Source organism: Rattus norvegicus, chromosome 5, assembly GCF_021556685.1.
Source record: "Rattus norvegicus strain SHRSP/BbbUtx chromosome 5, alternate assembly SHRSP_T2T, whole genome shotgun sequence".
Taxonomy (NCBI): Eukaryota; Metazoa; Chordata; class Mammalia; order Rodentia; family Muridae; genus Rattus; species Rattus norvegicus.
This window is the reverse complement of record NC_141538.1, coordinates 38,306,472-38,327,847: the sequence shown is the minus strand read 5'-3', so window position 1 is coordinate 38,327,847 and position 21,376 is coordinate 38,306,472. Positions and strand designations below refer to the sequence as shown.

The following is a 21,376-nucleotide window of genomic DNA, read 5'->3' as shown; positions in this document are numbered from 1 at the left end:
TTTGGGGAAAATATTTCTTCCATTGCCTTTCCATTTCAAGTCTTATTGTTTATTTAAAGTTTCATTCATTTGCTTAATATATTCTGACTGTGATTAAGTTCTGTCTATTTCTGATTCTACTCATAAATTTGTTATTCTTTACAAACCTTGCTGTGGTTTTTCATACTTTCCTAATCATAAGTCATTGGGTAATATGTTTAAAATTTAGATTTCCAGACAGTTCCTTATAACTTTGTTCAAAAAAGAAAAATAGTTGATTCACTCCAAGCTTCTTACTTTTAGGTTGCTCATCGTCAGGTAGCAGTGCGCTAGTTTCAAACTGAAGCCACTCCTCTTGTTCTCAGCCACCACACTATCCTGTAGGAGAGGGTGCCAGATTCAAAACCCCACTGAGCAGAGATTCCTAATAGAGAAATTTGCTCTGTGTACTCCTGGGACTTGGTTGATGCTAGACACTGCAGCATATTTGTGTTTTACGAGCCATTTGTGAATCCACTTGGAGGATGTGGAGAGATGTATAGATCCCATACAGTATGCACTGGTGATTGACAATCCTGTAAACCCCACTCGTGCCCTAGCTCCCCTGCATAACCTTGATGACTGCTCATTCTCTCAAAGCTTGTTACCCAAGTTACCAGTCTTAGAAAATAAGGTTTCCCTTGCCACAACGAATCCACCACATGGATAGAGGCCATGGATTGTTTCAGGGATACTCCACGGTACTAGAACATCTTAGGGAGACATTCATGGAAGCAGTACACACATGTTCTTCCAAGCTTCTAGGAAAGTGTTTTGTTTCATCAGGTAGCAGGCTCAAATACCTGTAGTACCACAAATATATTGCAGGTCTCATAGCTATTGAGACTGTCAGGAAATGTCAGGAGTAGGGTATTTACTATGTCAATGTAGAAGGAAGCTGGGCTTGGTTGTGTGCCTCCAATCTCAGCAACTCAACAGCCCAATACAAGAAGATGCCAAATTTAAGAAAAAAAAAAAAGGTTTAGCTGGGACTGTTGGATGTTTTTACTTTAGTCCCCTTTGGTACTTTCATAAGAAGTAATGCAATCATGTATGACTGGACAACATAATGAAAGAGGTTTTTGTTTGTTATGCTTTGAGACTGGCTACCAGTTACATACGAGAGGAGATTTAAAGTTGGTAATTGGGAGGAAAACATTTGTTTTCCTAATGTTGGTGTCTCTTTCCTGAAATTAATGTTATTAGTATATATACTTACATCTTTATCATTTACCAACTCACTTACAGTTCCTAAAATTTTTATTATATATTTATGTTATTCCTAAAAATTGATCCAAAATTATCTCTTGTTGTTTTATGTTCTTGAATATCTGGTACATTATTCAGTTTGAATGTTTGAATAGGTGTTGAAGAAGTATAGTAAATTGATTAGATAATTGAGTCACAGGTCATTTTGATATTTTTCCCTTGTAGTTAATGGAGAATCATCATCTGTCCTAGCTGATAGTACTTCAGCCATGGGTACTTCACTACCATCTGAAGACTCCACCTCGACTTCCAATTGCACTAGCACCACCGTCCAAGAGCCTCCTGTACAAGAACCCCCAGCATCCTCAGAACACAGTGAATGTATTCCCTCTGCCAGTGCAGAAGTGGGACCAGAAGCTCGGAGCCTCATAGACCCTGACTCTGATTCTAGAAATAATTCTGGTTTTGACAAAGTAAGGCAGCCAGAAGGGTGTGTGGAACCTCTCCGGCCACAGTCGGGAAATACCAACACAGAATCTTTGCCATCAGGGTATGTCCAGAAAATGGTTTTAATGTTTGACTTCCATTTAATTAGAAATTTTCTTATGAATTATGACTATTAGATATCTATATGAAATGTTTCTTTTTTTTTTTTAAATTAAGGTAGGGACTGGAGAGGTGGTTTAGCAGTTAAAAGTACACGTTTTTTGCAGAAGGCTCAAATTTCATTCCCGTGTACATGACACAAGGTTAGAAATTCACCTCTAGGATACCATGCCTCTGATCTCTGTCAGCATCTTCACTCATGTGCATACATATCCACACACCCATGCACTAACACACACATACACTTAATTAAAAATAATAAAAAGTCATAAAATTTAACCCTAAGTGGTATCCTTCATATAATTTATTTGCTCCAGTGAAACTACTTCTTAGAGTTAAGAGCAATCAATTATCTGGTTGAAATGTGTATTGTATGAACTGACCAACCAGATGTGAATCTGCAAGACCTTTTGATTTCATTTTCATTTTCTACAATAGTGACCATGACACACTTCTCCTTACCCTGGTTCTCTAGCTCTCATTGTGATCTGCATCCATGATGTTCGCTAGCCATCCATTCCCGGTGCCAGTGAATGCAGGGGACAGTCTCCAAAGGACTCTCTTACAAGCCTGGATTGTTTTAATCTTGGTTTCCCTAATCTTTAAGTTTTTTTGTATGGATATTTTAATTCCCAATGCTTTTCTTTAAAGAATGATTCTTCATCTTTATTTAAATATCTCTTGCTCCTTATATATTATACTTTTTTTTACTGATATTACTATCATTATTAACTATTGATTCATTTTGTCTACCTTTAAGACACTAGCTTAGACTTGATACCATGTATGTACAATGTAGTTTGAAAGTGCTATGACAAAAATATGACACTTTTCTTAGTGTCGCTATTCTGTTGTGAACAAACACCATGACCAAGGCAACTTATAAAAGAAAGATTCAATTGGGGGCTTCCTTACAGTTTGCGCGGGTTGATCTATGGCCATCACATTGGGGAGCATGGCTGTAGGTAGATATTGTCCTGGAGCAATAGCCGAGAGCTCACATCTGATACACAGGCAATGGGCAGAAAAGGAATGAGTCTGACTCTGATGTGAGCTTTTGAAACCTGGAAGCCCACCACCCATGTCACACCTGCTCCAACAAGGCCACACCTCCTAGCCACTCCTAAGCAGTTCACTGGAAACCAAGCAGTCACACATGGGAGTCTCTGGGCCATTCTCCTGCAGATCACCACAGCACTGTTTAATACCGCCTACAGTAATTAGAATGTTGACTTGTAGCCTTTGCAACTACCCTAGAGGGCTCTGGTTTATCTTACTTGTTTGATTGCTCATCTCAGAATTATGTTCTGATTTTCTTGCTTTTGAAGCTGTGTTTCCCTCAGGTTTTTTGCTGGCTCATCTGGTTTCACCACTATGTAGTTGTGGTTTCAGACTGTGGTCTATCTGCCTGTGCTTCCCAAGTAGATCTTATCGTTTTAGTTTTTGTACCTTTACATGTGGGGAAGAACTTGCTCTGAACTTGGTTTGCTGCTTTCTGCACAGTCCTCTTGTATTTCGTGCAGACACTACCCTTCTCTCCTTCAGAAAGCTTTGTCTTTTGTCTCCTGTCTTTGTAATTTACTCATCATGTCACCAAAGTTGACCTCAAACACAAGGCCACCTATCTTAGCTTCCCAAGATGAGGAGAGAGTGTATTAGTAATGTGGGCTGTGCCTCTCTCTGTCTGGAGAAGGAGAGGCAGCAGAGGGGCATTACTGTTTTAGAGAAGAGAGAAAGAACAACCAGAAGGTCTGAAATTAATAAGTGTTCTCAATGTAGTTCATCTTGTATAAGCTAAATTGTTTGGAACACAAAACAGGGAAAACTACATTTGAATGTTTTCTTTACAATTTTCTGTATCAATGTATTGCATCAGGGGCAAACTAATAAAGTGCTCAGTAGAAAATTGTTTCAGATTTCTGGCCCAGGAGGCAAAATTAAGAATATTATTCAGTTACTATCTTAAAAAAAGATAAAATGCTTACCTGCCTCAACCCTTCTCCTTGGGTAGAACACTGCATATTATGGGCATGTTGGCTATCAGGTGCCTTCTTTGCCCCTTTCCAATGACATTCTCAGGTCAGAAAGCTCCTGGCTGGTTTCACTAATTGCCCAGAGAATCCTAGATCCTACTGTGCCCTTTTGTCCTCCCCTGTCAGCTGCTCCAAGAGGAGGCAACTTGTTGAGCTGTCATTTTTGGGGTAAGATTCTACAACAGAACCTGAGAGTTGCCCACAGGGAACTCTACAGCTGGTGACCAGAGTGGGTGTTCAGCAATGGAAAAGAAGTTATTAGAGGTAGAGTAGAGAAATGAAGGATGCCTTGGGTTTGTCTACGTCACTCACACTGATAGTCTACTCTCATGTACCCTATACCCATGAGAAAGGACTGGGAGAGAAAGATAGCATAGTGGGTAAAGCCACACATACATATCTGCATACGCACACATACAAATAAACAAATAAATGTTTAAAAAATGATTTGGGGGGACAGAGGGGTTGAAGATGTAGTTCAGAGGTTACAAGCACTTGTGTTCTTCCAGAGGACCAAGTTTAGTTTCCAGCACCCATATCAAGGATCTCCCAACCGCCTATATAACTCCAGCTTCAGGTCATGAACATATTCTTCTGGTCACTTTGGGTACTGGCACACATGTGCACATATATGTACATAAACACAAACAACATACATTTGAATAAATAATGCAATCTTTAAGACAAAAAAGAGTGATAGGGTAGGATGAGCAGACTGTTACATTAATAATTCATATATATATAAATATTCATATATATATAAAACTAGCTGATGAGAGGCTCAATAGAACTCTTTCAAACATGCTTCTTGTCTTCTTCAGAGAAGTCCTATCCTGAGAACTAGGAATTTTACCTTTCTACCCATGGAATTGAAAGTGACTTCTATTCAAGATACCCTGCCCCTGCCTATCAAAAGACTATAAATACTATGTTTATTAACAAAGGTATAATACAGTTTATATCAACATTCAATTAATACTATAACCCATTAGCCCTGTTTTAGAATCCTACTCATTAATATCTACAAAACCTTGTAGTGTGAAAAGAGACAAAACAGTTAGTATAGAAGATGCTACACTAGGACTTCAGAGATAACTGCCACCAAGCCTGGCAGCCTGCCACCCTTGAGACTCATGAGACCCGATCCCTGTAGTACAGCTTGCTCCTAACTTTGTGTCCTCTTTTTACCCCATAACTCTGCTGAGCTCAGTTAATGCTGTTCACAAGCACATGGTGCATTCACCGAGGCAGGGGGAACCCACTAGTTCTTGTGCCCCAACAGGTGACTCTCAGTTTACTATCAATTGTTGGTAGCTCTCGAGCTGGGGAGGGGGGACCTTGGAAACTCCTTTTCATTCAATGTTAAAGTCTTAAGTGGCTTGATCTTGTACAGCTTTAGAGCAGGTAGCTTTGCCACTTGAGTTTATGAGTGCAACAGCCATACCTTGTCCAGGGGACAACTCGTCACAGCACTCCTCCCCACTCTCTGGATCTACATTCTTTCCGTGCCCTCTTCCATAATGTTCCCCAAGCCTTAACAGGGGGTTGGGGTGAGGTGTGACAGAAATGTCTGTATATACATAATTGAGCAGTCACAGTCACTTATTCTGAGGGCTTTGAGCACTTAGAAGGCTCTGCTTTAACAGCTAACCTCTGCATTAAGAAACTTCTCTGACCGAAGTTGAGATCAGCACAAACACAGGAGTGCAATATAAATGTTAGTGGACAACACAACCCTCTCACAAACAGCATTAATGGGTTCTCCCGTAGGGCCTGTAACTATCTTAGCCCTGGGTTTTGGCCAGGTTTAGAGCACCAGCTCTCCAGTGGAACAAGCCTCAAATCCAATCACGCTGATTACCAGTCAAATCACTGACCAGTGGGCACATTTTGCCTGGCAGGTCACTATTGTAGAATGCAGGGTCCAGTGCTGGGTAAGACTGTCAATGTCTTTTCTCTTTAAGCAGCCTGTTTAACACTCACCAGCACTGTGAAAGATAGCTATTAGGATTATGCTTATACCTTTGTAAAGGTCCCACACAAACACCCATATATCATATTGAGAAAATTTCAGAGAAGAAATGGGGAACTAATAAAAGAAAATCAAAGGAGGGGAAACAAGAGATTAAGAGGCTTTTGGGAAAAGACAAATTAGTGATGTTCATCAAAAGGACTACCAAAATGAAGAGTAGAATAGATGTGCACAGTCCAGCCCTGTGTGCACAAAGATGGCAGAACTGTCAGGAACATGTCTTTGAGATGCGTATGCTAAAAATCTTTTAGATGTTTAATTGGATAGCATTTAGTGATTCAGGCTTGTTCTATGCTGCAGTTCTTTAACTCTTGATTGTTTTTCTTTTCTGCTAATTTGGAAGAGTATAAATTGGTAAATAAAAAGATTAACTATTCTATGCTTTCTTTCTTAACTACATTATTTAGTTTCCAGTTCTGTTATAAATAAGCAATAATTAAGAAATCAAAACACCTTTATATAGTTTTCGTGTGTGTGTGTGTGTGTGTGTGTGTGTGTGTGTGTGTGTGTGTGTGTGTGTATTATATATGTCTGGGCCTTAAAGCCTGCTTATAATGTTCCCAATTCTAGAACATTTTCTGAGGTCCTAATCTTTGGTTTTTTTATTTCTATTTTGTACTTTTATTGCAGGTGGGAACAGAGAAAAGATCCTCATGGTAGAACCTATTATGTGGATCATAATACTCGAACTACTACATGGGAAAGACCACAACCTTTGCCCCCAGGGTAATGTAGCATTCTGATTTGTCTTTAGTTATAGTTTTATTAAGTGTGAATTTTAAATTTATTTGATATGCTATCATGAATAATTTTAAAATAATCTCCTTATCATTCTTGGATAGTGGTTTTAGTGAAATAGATTTTATATTATGGTTCTCAATCTATGGATTAAATGCATGACAGTATAGTAAACTTGCTTATTTAAAATGAGTCTTAGGATGTGCTGTATTGAAACACCACATGTATGTTTTCCAGTGATAAGTTTTCAATAGGAACAAATGCTGAGCCTTTCTTAAAAAATAATTTTTTCAGTGATCTGAAGAGCCAGGCACTAGAGTGTTGAAGATTGAAGGAAATATATCCCAAATGTAGTATTGAAGATTGAAGGAAATATATTCCAAATGTAGTATGTTTTTGCTTATTTAAACTTTTTAATTTTTGATATGATGTGATATGAGCTTACATGTAACAAAGTTTGTAGATCTTAATTTTGGACCAGTCTACTACCTCAGACATACCTTAAAGCTCATGAAATATAATAATGTGCATCATTATTTATGGAAAATCACATATTTTTTGTTGAACCTCATTTGTTAGTAATAAGTTTGGAAGAATTCCAAATTGATTCCTGAAAAGACTCCCTATTAATGTCAGAAACTGGCTTAATAGATCCCAGGTGTTGTAAAGTTACAAGCAGTGAGCAGAAGGTGGAGCCTGAGTAGAATCCTTGTTAAGATGGAGAACAGGGCCTCCGATCCTCTGAAGTCACAAGACCGGTGTGGCACAGCATGGTACACTTGGGCCCAGCAGCTCCCAGGTTTGGCTCTATGTAGGGCCTCTGAAGGTCTCTGGGAAATGGAACTGAAATGGTGAATGTTTTTTCTGTGGACAGGACTGAAAGCTGTTTCTCAAGAAGAAACAAGCTGTAAGTCAGTCTGAGATAGAAGAGTAAGGTTGTTTAGGAAAGATAAATGCTTCATAGACTTGCGTGCTGTGATTAACAATAAAAAATAACCAGCCTCCTAGCACTTGGGAGGGATAGGCAGGAGAATTGTGAGTTGAAACCCATTTGGGCTGTGGAGAACACAAGACTACTGTGGTCTGTACAGCTTCACCCTCTCTCTCAAAAGATCAAGACTTGGATGTAGCTAAACAGGTAGAGAACTTGCATAAGTAAACGTGTCTGTTTTAGTTATCAGTCGATTGCTCATTACTTCGTTTTTATTATTTATTGTAGTTGGGAAAGAAGGGTTGATGATCGTGGAAGAGTTTATTATGTGGATCATAACACCAGAACAACAACCTGGCAGCGACCTACCATGGAGTCTGTTCGGAATTTTGAACAGTGGCAGTCTCAGCGGAATCAATTGCAGGGAGCTATGCAACAATTCAACCAACGATACCTCTATTCGGTAAGTAGCAAATTACGAGGTGTTAATGTCTTCTTTTTCTTTCTTTGGTGGCTTTCTAAAATATGTAGACTAATTTCAAGGGTTTGTTTGTGTATTTGATTTTGGTTATTTTAAATATTATTTCTAGTATGTATAAATAAATAATCATTCCTGAAATTTATGGGCTTTGGAGTATTTTGGATTGGATGCTCATCCTGTGTATAGTAAACAGGAAAGTTGTATTATGAGATCTGTTGTGGTTCTGTGTAGGATTTTGTATGCATGAAAATTTGGAAATGAGAAAATTATGTATTGGGTATGTGTCAAGCTTTCTGCTGTCCTCTTAAATGGATGCAGGTTTAGATACCAGTAGAATCCCAGTGCTAGGATGAGAACTAATCACTCTCTTGTTTCTAGTGCCATCAGGCAGCTGAGTTCTGTCTCTTAGGGCATCCTCCTACCTGGATCTTACCTGCACCACCTATTGCCACACACCTTACTGCACCTCCTGTTGTCACACACCTTACTGCACCTCCTGTTGTCACGCACCTTACTGCACCTCCTGTTGTCACACACCTTACTGCACCTCCTGTTGTCACGCACCTTACTGCACCTCCTGTTGTCACACACCTTACCTGCACCTCCTGTTGTCACACACCTTACCTGCACCTCCTGTTGTCACACACCTTACCTGCACCTCCTGTTGTCACACACCTTACCTGCACCTTACCTGCACACACCTTATCTATCCTCATGTATCTTGCCAGCTGTTTTAAAGAGCTGCTGCCCTTGGTCTGGTTTCCAGAGTCTCTGTCAAGAAAGGGAAGGGTAAACTGAAAGGAGAGAGCTTTCACATACTTTTACACACTTTCTTAGCAAAGTATACCTTCATCAAGACCTTCTGCGTCTACCTCATTGGGCAGAATTGATCACTTTATACTTTTCTAATCCAGATTCAGTGCACTAATCCACATGGACACATTGGTACCTAAACAAAACTAGTGATTTGATTATCAAGAGAAGCAAGATGAAGATGGATAATGAGTACAGTTAGCACTGTCTGTGACAGTAATATCAGTATTCATCAAGATGTATGTTTATTACCGTTGAATAAATATTATGCAGAATAGTTATAATTTTCTATTTTTTGTGCAAATAGTATTGTCTCATTTAAATGGCATATTTCTCTATATACTCTTCACCCATCTCCTCTTACCCCTTAGAAGGACCAGGAAATTAAATATTAACACATTATTTCAAGTCATTTATCATAAGTCATTAATAATGATATTAGCTGGTTTGCTTTTACTTCATAATATTTTTTGAACTTTGTTTCTTGAATTTGCTATATTCATATTTGTCATTTATTTTTTTAAAAAACTTCTAAGATATGGCTGTTAAGTTGCTCAGTATATTAATGTATTTCTGGCTAACAATGTTATCTTATTCTGTCCCTAACCTCTTTTTCAACCAGGCTTCAATGTTAGCTGCAGAAAATGACCCATATGGACCCTTACCACCAGGCTGGGGTAAGCTGATAAGACATTGATAAAAATATGTATTAGCTATATAGGTATCAAATTGTTATTAAATGTCATACTTTGTTTTAGAAAAAAGAGTGGATTCAACAGACAGAGTTTACTTTGTGAATCATAATACAAAAACAACCCAGTGGGAAGATCCAAGAACTCAAGGGTATGTGTATACTACAGTATTACATCATCATGCAGGATAGAGGTATAGATAGAATGAGTGGGCTGTAAGGGCCTAAAACATGCTCACCTTATGATTGTGTTTCTTGTCTTTTAGGTTACCAAATGAAGAACCCCTCCCAGAAGGCTGGGAAATTAGGTATACTCGGGAAGGTGTCAGGTACTTTGTTGACCATAACACAAGAACAACAACATTCAAAGATCCCCGCAATGGGAAGTCATCGGTGTAAGTGGAAATCTGAACTTTAAAACTGTTAGTGAAGACAGGTTTAGTCTTTAATGTAGCCCTAGACTTAGAAACAAGTTATTTTTCATTCAAGAAAACACACACAGGTAATACCCAGCTATACTTCTTTTTGCTCTATATTATTCCAGAATTGATTTGTGGTATATCATTTCCATATATATATATATATATATATATATATATATATATATATATATATCCATATCCATATATGTGTGTAATAGTTACTACATGCCAAAGATTGTTCTAAGTATTTTAGATGTGTTAGTTCATCTTTTAATCTTCTAATAACCTTTGAAAAAGATTATTATTATTTTCCTGTTTATTTTTTCTTTCAATAAGGCCCTTTTTTTCTGTAAGAAATGAAAGCCATTTATTCTCTTAAAATGAACAATTTATAGTTTGGTTGTTCATTGGTGCGTATATTACACAAAACTATCACTTTGTCCATGTTATTGGCAACTAATACTTTCATTGTTTAGAAGAATGTTAGGCTCCTGCTATGAATTTAGTAAATGTTCTTGGATGAATGAACAATAGAGGACAGAATGATCTCCCCTGAATGTGACAACAGAGGACAGAATTTTGTGTTCACTCTGGCATGAAAATGCTTTATTCCCATCTGTTAAAGACTTTCTAGGCAGGAGAAGCATTCTGAGCTACATCTTGTATCTGCCTCTTGTATCATTGTCCAGTTATGTCACATGATCTGCATATACCTCGCTCTGAGGAATTTAATTTTGCTTTGCTTTGTCTTTGTACAGATCAGGTTTAAGACGAGGAACAGACACACCCCCACCTCTCACCCCCACCCCCAAGGTTCCCTTATCGAGAATCCCTGACTTCTTCAGCTTTCAGTATTATCAAAGGTTCTTTTTAGGAGTCTGAGGTAGAGCTCAGGACTTCAGTAAACTAAAGGCTTATTAATAAACCTAGCCTTAATTGTGGTTTCCCTCTGTACACATGTGCTGCTGCTGTGGCAACCTTCATGACTCAGGCCACCAATGTCCTAGCAAACAGACCTGTTGTTTTGCCTGCAGTAACTTCCTTCGTCACAATGCTGTCGTGTCCTCTGATCCACACTGGTATTACAGCTGTATTCGTTTTGTTCTCTTTAGAACTAAAGGTGGTCCGCAGATCGCTTATGAGCGCAGCTTTAGGTGGAAACTGGCCCACTTCCGTTACTTGTGCCAGGTACTACAGTGGTAAATCAATCTCCTTTACAATCATTAGTCATCAATCATATAATCATTAGTCATATAATCATTAGTCTGATCATTAATAATACATATGCTGTGCCTTACATGATGCGATGTTTTTGTTTTTAGTCTAATGCACTACCCAGTCATGTAAAGATCAATGTGTCCCGACAGACATTATTTGAAGATTCCTTTCAACAGGTAAGGAAACTACCAGAATGAAACAGTACTTTTTGTCTCATTTTATTCTGAATTTCTGAAGAGAGTTAAAAGTTTTGGACTCTTTAAACATTTATAGTAACCCTCATTCCCTGAGTGACTATGTTAATAATTATATTAAACTGTTATGTAGGCCGGAGGCATACATGGAGGCAAACCATTCATATGCCTAAATAAAAATAAACTTCACAACCTAGTAAGTCATGACTGTTGACCAATTAGTGACAGTTTTTTGTTTCTTTTCTTTTCTCATCACAGCATCTCTGTGATGGCCATTTGGTGTTAGATAGTCAAGATGTCTTGTTTTAACAGATCATATCATATTGGTAGATTGTGTAATGCATTGAGTATTCCAATAGTGACCTATGTTCATCTGACCTCTAGGTCTCACTGTGTTATGGTCACGATGAGCATGCTATTTAAATGATAACCCTGCCTGGCTCCCGACATATTTCTAACCGTTTAGGATACTTCATCATTCTTATGACTGCTCCTCCCTATCTCCCTTACTGGAGTGAATGCTGCATGAGAGCATGGATTACTGGTTTACTTCTCCTGTGTCCAGGACCTAGAATAGTGCTCTTAATGAACAGTCATTCAGGAAATACTTAATGATACATGAATGTAACATGGCTGCCTTTCTGGAGTCACGTGCAGAATGTTTTTGAAAACATTAATGTCATTTTTTTATAATGAAGTGGGAAATTTTTCATGACCTTTCACTGTCTTCCAGTGTAATAACTATAACTTTCTTTGTAATTAAATGTTTTATTAATTATTAATTATTTCTTTTATTACTGAAATTAGGGGGCAGTAAGGGGGGGTCGGTGGGGGGGAACGCCCATATGGGGAGGGGAGGGGGACCGTATGGACAGGAAACCGGGAAAGGGAATAACATTTGAAATGTAAATAAAGAGATAAATCTAAAGAAAAAATATTACTAAGCTTAAAAGTTAGAATTCACCCAAAATAAAATCTAAAGCAAAGGTGAATTGTTTCAGAACACTACAGGAAAGAGCATTAGTGAAAGGCATGGTGATTTCAAATAGCTATATATATAAAACACTGAATTACTTGAAGGAAAGAGTAGCAAGGGGCCGGTAAAATATTTTCAGGAATAATGGGTCCTGTTTTGTAAACCTAATCTCTTTTTTTTTTCTTTTTGTACTTTGTATTAAGTTTTATTAAAACTTTAAAAAAGAAAAAAGACAAGGAAATTAAAATAAAATTACATGATTTTCCCCACATACTCTCCCATATAGTCCATCTGGGTTTTTTTCAAATTTATGGCCTCTGTTTTCACCAATTGTTGTTACATACATGTATGTATATTTATTTATATCCCTATTACATGAATATATAAATATAATCTCTTTTTCTGTATAATGTTACTAGAATATATATGTTTTTATGGCTTGCTCTTTGGTGTTAGCCAATTGGATGATTATTTCTTCTGATTCAGCATTCATTATTAGTTCTTTATATCGGGTTGAGACCTTGGGGACCTTCCCCGTCCATCTTAGCATGTCTCTCAGTATTCTTGTCTTAATCCATGGTTAGGTAATCATGTTGTGAGACTTCATGGGGGGGGGGGGGGGCTTCTAGCATTCTTAGGAGTAACAATCTCACACCAAACTCCCTGATCCTCTGGCTTGTAAAATCTTCCTGCCTCTTTTCTGATATGTTCTCTGAGTCTTAGGTATAGGAGTTGTTTTGTAGATGTATCAGTGGGGCTTCACAACTATATTTTAGGATTATATAAGACATATTGCCTATCTGTAACCAAGTGGGCAGTCATAAAAACATAAGCATACTAGTAACGTTATACAGAAGAAATATAGAGAAGAAACATGTAAAAAGAATACACACACACACACACACACACACACATATGTAACAAAAATTAGTGAAAAAAGAGGCCATAAATTTGAAAAGAAGCCAGATGGGGTATATGAGAGAGTGTAGAGGGAGGAAATGATGCAATTTTATTACATTGTCTTATATTTGGTTGTTTTCTGCATTCTCTTATAAGACAAGTATATCTTTGTGTTTAGTACAATTCATAGCTGTCTGTCGCAAAGAGAACCATCCTTTGATATGGAATGAGAACTACACATCTGTGGGTTTAAGGACAAATATTTAGAGTGTAGTTAGGGATGAGGCTGGTTTAGTAAAGCAGTGGTAATAGGTTCTCTTCCAAGATCTCTGACTTCCTTAACGCTGGGTAGTCGGCTCGCTTTCCAGTACCATTCATGCTGTCCCTCTTGTTGAGGCGAACCTAGGTCTCTTACAGATCATGAACGGCCAATGTGTAGTGCCTCTGCTGCACCCTTAGAGTTGTGGTGCAATGCTGGCTGCTGCTGCTGTTGTTCTAACAGGTTAAATGGACTAGTAATACTGAAGGCCTAGAGATATTTGTAGCATAGCCTCATTTTACTAGCTGTTAAGCTTTAGAAAAGATAGCCAATGTAGCTTTTACCAAAACTGCTTTTGTGTGAGTGAGTAATCCTGAGTCAGATGATACTTAGTGTTTTAAGCGTGTTTTTACAAATGGCTTATTCAGAGCTACATTTGAGTTGCTCTAGAAAGTGTGTATCTATATTTATGTTAGTTGTTACTTTTGTTTTTCTCTTGTCTGTTTAGATATGGGGTTAAGATATGGGGTTCAGATATGGATTGAGACCATAGCTGCCTTTTAGGGAAGCCTAGTAGTGAGCTGCCTTAGGATCCAGACCTGACTTGCCTGTGGTTCTGATGGATGGTAGTAGATACGAATTCTTATCCACAAGTGAAACATGCTTATGATTAACTTTGATACAAACTTACCGATTATGAGAATGTATTTGGATCTTATTTCAAGACATGCTGTTGTATAAACATACATCATGGAGTAAGGATTGCAGATGGATTTCTATCCTCCAGAGATAGGTGTGGTGTACATGGTGGTGTGGAGGACTCCCAAAGTACTTTCACCGTATAGTATTGCTACAGAGAAAAGGTTACCAGGCACCAGTTGATAGACTTATCCTTGCTTACCACTCACTCAAAGTACACCACTATTAAACACTAGAATGGGGAAAACTATGTGAAAGCGAGTCAGGGAAAACTTGAGGGATTGTCCATTTTTAGCTGGTTTATAGAACAAACCAGATGAACTGCAGAATTAAATATGAGATGAGGAAATGTTTACTTTTGAAAATACAAATTGAATTATTTTGGAAGTAACTTATATTGTCTATAAGTATCTAAAATAAACATTCTTATTTTGTCTTTAATTAGATTATGGCATTAAAACCGTATGACTTGAGGAGGCGATTATATGTAATATTTAGAGGAGAAGAAGGCCTCGATTATGGTGGCCTTGCAAGGTAAACTTAAAACGTACTGCTTTGGAATAAATCTATTTTGTTATCTGCGGTGGATTTATTCTTTTAAAAAATGTATGAATGTATTAAATTATGCTTTTTAGTAGCAACCAGAGTTATTTGGGATAACCATTATTACAATCTTTTGCATAGGTAAATGTGTATGGTATGTGTGTATGTCTACTTGCCTGAGTGTGGCATACACATGTGTGTATGGGTATATGTGCACATGTGTGTGGAGGCCTGAGGTTGACATCTGGTGTCTTCCTTTATACCTTTATATGTTTAGGCATTGTGTCTTGGTGAATCTAGCATTCAACATTTGAGCTGGTCTGATTAGCCAACTTTTTCTGGTATTTTCTGCCTTCACATCCCATGTACTGGGATTATAGGTGGGTCATCATGACCACATACCCAGAGCACACAGGGTCTGCTGAAGAGAGAACTCAGGGTCTCCTGCCTACATGGCAAGTGCTTTAAGCACTGAGCTCTCACAGGGTCCAACCATTAGGGTTACTCTTCTGTACAGCCTAATGCTTTTACCCAATGGTTGTATAGTATGCCCATATGAGTGTACCATAATTAACAGATTCACAGAAGGTTATTTATTAATTTTGTTTTTTCAATGTTGCATGTCACTTTTATTTGTGCTCTTGCTCTGATCTGAGTTTACTTGGAAAATGAAATTTTTCATTTTACTGAATAGATTGGATACTTGTGAAGTAGTTAGTGAAAATTCTTCGTTTTCCCCTTTAATTGCTTCACACAAATCTGTTTTAGCATTTGGTTTGTTTTGTTTCAAGACAATATTTCTCTGTGAAGCCTTGGCTGTCCCGGAACTCGCTCTGTAGATCAGGCTGGCCTCGAACTCACAGAGATCTGCCTCTGATTCCTGCGTGTTGGTATTAAAGGCACCTGGCACACCTGGCAGCATTTTTTTTTTAATTTAACAGTTCCATTAAGACCTCCTAAGAATTCAGATTTTTATAGAATTTTACAGAATTAGACAATCACAGTTTCAATTTTTCTGACAAAAAGCAGGACCAGGTCACACTTGGTAGAAGTAGATAATTGCTGTGGGTTTGCCAGTGTTTTTATTAGCATCAGTTTCTATGTAAAACATTATAACAGTTTTCAACTACTATCCAAGAAATATTCATAGTGTATGTAGTTTGAGTTTTTCTCAGTTTCAGAAATGCCCAGTCATTGAAAAGACACGTCTTAGAAGTGAGACAACACGGTATTTTTTTTCCCTCATTGTCTGTTTTGATAACATTCACATTCTTTTTAAACTATTGTTTGTCTTAGTTATTTGGTTCCAGTTTTATGTTTTAACAGTTAAACTGTTCTTCTGTATCATTATTTTCTTCTAATTTTTTATTCAATTCCCGCATTAGATGGTTAGATTCATCATTGAGGTGCTTATCTAAGAATTCATTGGGCAATATGTTTCTATAGTTGTTACATGTTAGGGAATGTTTTCTTTGTTGGTTTTCTATATAAAAAACCTCACTGGACAGAAATGTCTTGCACAGCACTGTCTATCCAGTATTCTTAGGGACCGCTTCACTGTTGTTTCAGCATTGAATGTGAGTACTATGAAATATGAGGCCAAACCTTTGTCAGAAAATCTTCTCTTGAGTGCACACATTGTTCTTTAAAGTTCACTAGTTTCATTGCAGATTGTTTAGTTTTTTTTTTTTTAAGGAACATATTAAGAACTTTAATTTCAGGGAAGTTTTCTTCTATTTTATCTTTGAATATTTTTTCTGTTCTATTTGTTCTTTTCTTTCTTCAGGAACATCAGTCATGGGTATGTGGAATCTCCTTTGTCAGTCAACACGTCTGTCACCTTTTCTCTAATCATTCTGATCCCAGTGCTTTCCTGTTTGGTTCTCTGAAGCCTGTCTTCATGTCACTGTTTGCAGGATTGCCCTATGTTTTGCTGCTTCTCATGTGATTTTTCTTCATTTGCTGTTTTACTGTTTCCTTCATTTTCTTCCTTAGGCCCTGCTAGCTCCTATGTGTGGTTCATGATTCTTTCAGCCTCATATGTCTGGTTTGAGAGAGTGAAGCTGAGCTGTGGTAAAGGGTGATTCTTCTGGCTCCTTCTAGCTAGGAGCTTCTCTTTGTGGTGGTATTAGGGTAAAGGCTTTGTCATCAGTAGCCATTCTCTTGGATCAGCGCAGTTTTCTCCAGTCTGCTGTTTTATAAAAGTGATCTGAAGCAATTGGAAATTTTATTCCTAGCGTGTGAGTGTGTGCATGAGTGTGTGTGTGTGTGTGTGTGTGTGTGTGTGTGTGTGTGTGTGTGTACATGTAAACACATTCTTACTAGAATTTACTTATTTCTCTTTTCTGAGGAAAATGTCTTAATTGAGCCCAACCACAAAGTGAAACTAACTTGGTTCACTTACTGTTTTGAACCTGATTTAGTTATATGAGTTGATACTGATTCGTAGTTGATTTTGTTTTGTAACTGCTCTGTATCACTCAGGCAGTTTCAGGGAAAATTGTATCAATCATATATAAATAAAGTAGAAGAACATATGAATTGCCATAGAGGTGAACCATGATGATTTCAAGTTTTTCAAATTGTTTGATGGTGTTACCAGATTGAAATGAAGAATTAAAATCGTGTCTTTTCTTGACCAAATGTGGTGATAGCTTTAATGTCAGCATGCAGCAGGCAAAGGCAGACAGATTTCATTTGAAGCTAGCTGGATGGTCTACCTAGTAAGTTCCAGGACAGTCAAAGCTACATAGTGTCTTTAAAAAAAACAAGAAAACAAACAAACAAACAAAAACAAGCAAACAATGATAATAATACAGGCTTTTCTTTAAAAAGAGTATACCCAAATTTCTGCTTTACTGGCACCAACTGGTGAGTCTGTTAAGATAGCATGCAGTCATCATGATAGATAGTTCCCACCTCTGTATTAAAAAAAAAAAAAGATTAGGTTAATGTGCCTAGAAATTTTCATTCCTTAAAGTCTATCATATATATTAGCAGGTTCATAATGAGGAATGGGGTTTTGGCAAGGCAAAGACCCATGAACTCATTGATCACAGTAAATATTTGAGTTTGTACTCTCACTGTAGGACATTTTGTACATGTTTATTTTGTGTTAAAAATTATTAAAGTGAAGTAAAACAGGTGGTTAAAAGTAAGTACTTAGCACATTTCAAGAGTTCACTTCTTTTCAGTTTTAGGATCATTTTGAATACATTTTCTATGCAATTTGAACTGTTCTATTAAACCCAGATGTGCCAGCTCTTAGGAACCTAAGGCAGGATGGCTATAGACTCACAGCCAGCCTAGGCAACATATCAAATTCCAGACTAACCTAAGCAGTAGAGTAAGACCTTATCTCAAAAGACAAGATAAAACACCGTCCGTTCTATAGCAGCAATGTTATGTGCTATAATGTCACCAACAAATAGCGCAGTGCCTTATCCATGACTTAGCACGAAGGAAACCTTGGATTCTATACCTAGAATCACCGACAACAAACCCAAAACAAAATAAAAAGCTCGTTAGGTAGATATTACAGAATGCCTGTAAGAGTTAAGAATACTAAAAATACATCGACATGGCTTTTACCTTTGAGGTTAATGTGCATAAAAATATATTTTCAGATTGATATTACACAGTAAACACAATGGCATATACATACCATCCTCTTGACGTTGCTTCAAAATTTGCTAAAATTGGAATGAACTGTAAATTCAGAAAAAGTGTCATTAGTATAGGTGGAATTAAATGTGCAGGAAGATACCCAAATGATATTGTGGTATAGAAAAGCACATACATGTGAAGAACAGTGAGATTGCCATTTGACTGAGCAGAATTACGGGACTTGGAATGGAAAGCCAGATGATAAAGTAGAGATGGAAGAGAGCTAAGAAATGAGTAGGTGTGCGTGTGCCTCTGTATGTGTGTGCGAGCATGCATTTATTTATTTATTTATGGATCTATTTAAGACCATTTTTAAATCTATATATATATGAATACTAAAAGTAATCTTGACTTATTTTTTTATAGAGAATGGTTTTTCTTGCTTTCCCATGAAGTTTTGAACCCAATGTATTGCTTATTTGAGTATGCAGGCAAGAATAACTATTGTTTACAGATAAACCCAGCGTCAACTATAAATCCTGATCATCTTTCATACTTCTGTTTTATTGGTCGCTTTATTGCAATGGTGAGTTTCCAACTTTCAGTTATCTTATTTACATATTGCTTACTTCAAAACTGTTTTAGGGGTTGGGGAGGTGGCTCAGTGGGTAAGTTTCTTGCCAAGTAGTCACAAAGACTGGAATTCTGATCCCCAGTGGCCTGCGTGTAATTCCAATACTTAGAAGGCAATACTTGATCCTCCGAGCAAATTGGGAAATTAGCCGAACTACAACTTTTAGGATTGGTTTGTTTGATTAAAAGACTCTCCTCAATATGGTGGTGAATAATTTAGGGAGACAGTCAATACCAGCCTTGGGTCTGCATACACATGTGCATACCATATACACAGACATGTGCAAAAAGTGTACTTTGTAAAAATCTTTTGAGAGACTTTATATCCTCCCTGAGTAGTTATAACTCATTTACACTTGCTGAGGGAGTGTCAGATTCCTCAGTGGTGGGCATTATCAGTAAACTTCCCTGTCCTTAAGTAAACAGTAATCCACCTATGCTCAGTCAAGCAACCCAAATTGAAGACAATGAGATGTGTGTGCTAGTGCGTGCGTACACACACATACACACACACACACTGACATGAAAATAGAAGGGAGGAATTGTTGCAAAGAAAAATGCACTGAGAGAGGGAGGGGGATAACGTGATAATGGGAATATGATTAAAGAAGTACATTATGTATGGATTAAATTTCGGGAAAATGAATAAAATTAAGAAAAAATAAAAGGCTTTGTTACTTCATGTGGAGAAAAGGGGACGGTGTTATTTAACGCAAGGAAAATCTGAGTTACTGAGTAAGTACACTTAGAGTCTTCAGATTTTCAGAGCTTTGCAGTTGCCTTTGTGAACTGTCTTTTGACACAGGGGTCTATAAGTTTTACACTACATTATCTATTAACTCATTTATCAAGTATCTGTTGAGAGTATATAATAATTCCATGCCCATTTCTAGGCAGTGGGTATTAAAGAATAACAACAAAATGTTACAGTTTCTACTCTTGGAATCTAAATTCGGTAACACGGGGTTGGGGTTGTGCATTGCTTTTTCATATAAGTGGTTAAAGCAGCCCTCTAAAGTCTGAACACGAATGGAAATATGAAGAAGGCAAGAGACTGGGTCACATGGATACCTTGGAGAAGAAAACTTTGGACTCAATGGAACAGCAAGACAATGCTTGCAGGGTTTAGAAATGACTCAGCTGGGGGAGAATATGGTGAGAAATGAGATTGAGAAATACCATGTAGGACTTTTTAGAGAATTCATGTAAGGATTTTGAGTAGGTCAGTTGAGTGTCATGAACTAAGTAACACCAACAAGAATTCCTCTACTGTGGGCAGCAGAAAACAGAGGCAGAGACACAGACCATTTGTAGAGGTCATAATGAGACCTCATAGAGATGTTGCATCTGTGTGGTAGTAATAGATGTGAGAAGTGGTTTGGATTCAGACTATATTCTGAGGTTTAAAAGAAATAGGTTTTCTGGTAGATTGGGAGCAAGGCAGAAGAGCAAAGTGAGGGGGGTTGGGGATTTAGCTCAGTGGTAGAGCGCTTGCCTAGTAAGCGCAAGGCCCTGGGTTCGGTCCCCAGCTCCGAAAAAAAGAAAAAAAAAAAAAAAGCTTGAAAGAAAAGAGTAAAGTGAGGCGCCAAAAACGCATGGCTTGTGCATCTGTTTGAAATGACCATTTTCTAAGAGGGAGCTTTGGCCACAAGAACCAATACTGGCAATAAGGAAAATCAAGAATGTTGGGTTGCTTCTGCATTCAGGATGCCCATAAGTATCCGGTAGAGGTGTACAAAAGATAGGTATCCAAGTCTGGTGAGAAGGAGATGTGTCAGGGGCACTTGGGGATTCAAAGTACATGGAGAATATCAAACTCTCATGGTTGTGTTAAGGAATAATGTGGACAGAGGAATTAAGGGATTTTTATAAACTGAGACAATGAAAAGGAGTGAAAAAAAACCACTTGAGATTAGAAAATCAAGTAAGTGGTTCTCAGAAGAAAATGGTAGAAGGAAGGGTATTTCAAAGTAGATACCATAGCCCTTTCATGTGTTACTGATATGTCTGGCATCAGCCATTTAGCAAGGTGAAAAACATTTATGAATGCTGGCACGGGAAGATTAGTGTGTATTCAGACATAGGCACCTGCTTAAGAAAAGTTCACAGTGCAGTATCAGAATTTGGTAACCTAGTATTCTGTTGTTGTAGTTCAGGTTGATAACCTGCCCCCACCTCCTGTGTGCTGTATTATAGCCATGTGCCACCAAGCCCAGCTGAGGACAAAGAATTGATGAACCCCATAATATAAGAAATATTGGAGCAATGACCTTGAATAAAGGAGAGAAGTCTGTACTGTTGACAAAAGTGGTAAAAGCTTATTTGCAGTAGGAGTATGAGAGTTGAGATGCTAGCGGTGAGCAGGTGGGTAGAG

At 37.8% G+C, this 21,376-nt stretch overlaps 2 protein-coding genes across 12 annotated transcripts in view; one reads left to right on the top strand and one right to left on the bottom strand.

Moving 5' to 3' along the window:
• The window catches only part of Wwp1 (WW domain containing E3 ubiquitin protein ligase 1), a 91,577-nt gene that overhangs the window by 47,892 nt on the left and 22,309 nt on the right, over window positions 1-21,376 (top strand). For all 4 annotated transcript variants that reach the window (XM_087547884.1, XM_087547885.1, XM_087547886.1 and 1 more), the window contains 10 exon segments: window positions 1,453-1,777; window positions 6,529-6,624; window positions 7,856-8,030; window positions 9,484-9,538; window positions 9,620-9,704; window positions 9,819-9,947; window positions 11,087-11,162; window positions 11,297-11,368; window positions 14,666-14,754; window positions 18,796-18,955. In XM_087547884.1, the coding sequence (XP_087404010.1) occupies window positions 1,453-1,777; window positions 6,529-6,624; window positions 7,856-8,030; window positions 9,484-9,538; window positions 9,620-9,704; window positions 9,819-9,947; window positions 11,087-11,162; window positions 11,297-11,368; window positions 14,666-14,754; window positions 18,796-18,955 (1,262 nt within the window).
• Rmdn1 (regulator of microtubule dynamics 1) overlaps window positions 8,074-21,376 on the bottom strand; it is a 57,596-nt gene continuing 44,293 nt past the window's right edge. For 3 of the 8 annotated variants that reach the window (XR_015619970.1, XR_015619975.1, XR_015619973.1), the window contains 2 exons: window positions 18,428-18,471; window positions 17,393-17,684 (listed from right to left, as the gene is read on the bottom strand). Coding sequence is in view for 4 of the 8 variants with exons in the window: in XM_087550435.1 (XP_087406561.1) it covers window positions 18,397-18,471 (75 nt within the window). In the remaining 4 variants the exon portion in view is untranslated. Of the gene's footprint in view, window positions 8,820-15,809; window positions 17,685-18,381; window positions 18,472-21,376 lie in introns of those variants that run through there. The other 5 variants (XM_087550436.1, XM_087550438.1, XM_087550435.1 and 2 more) reach the window with 3 other exon arrangements.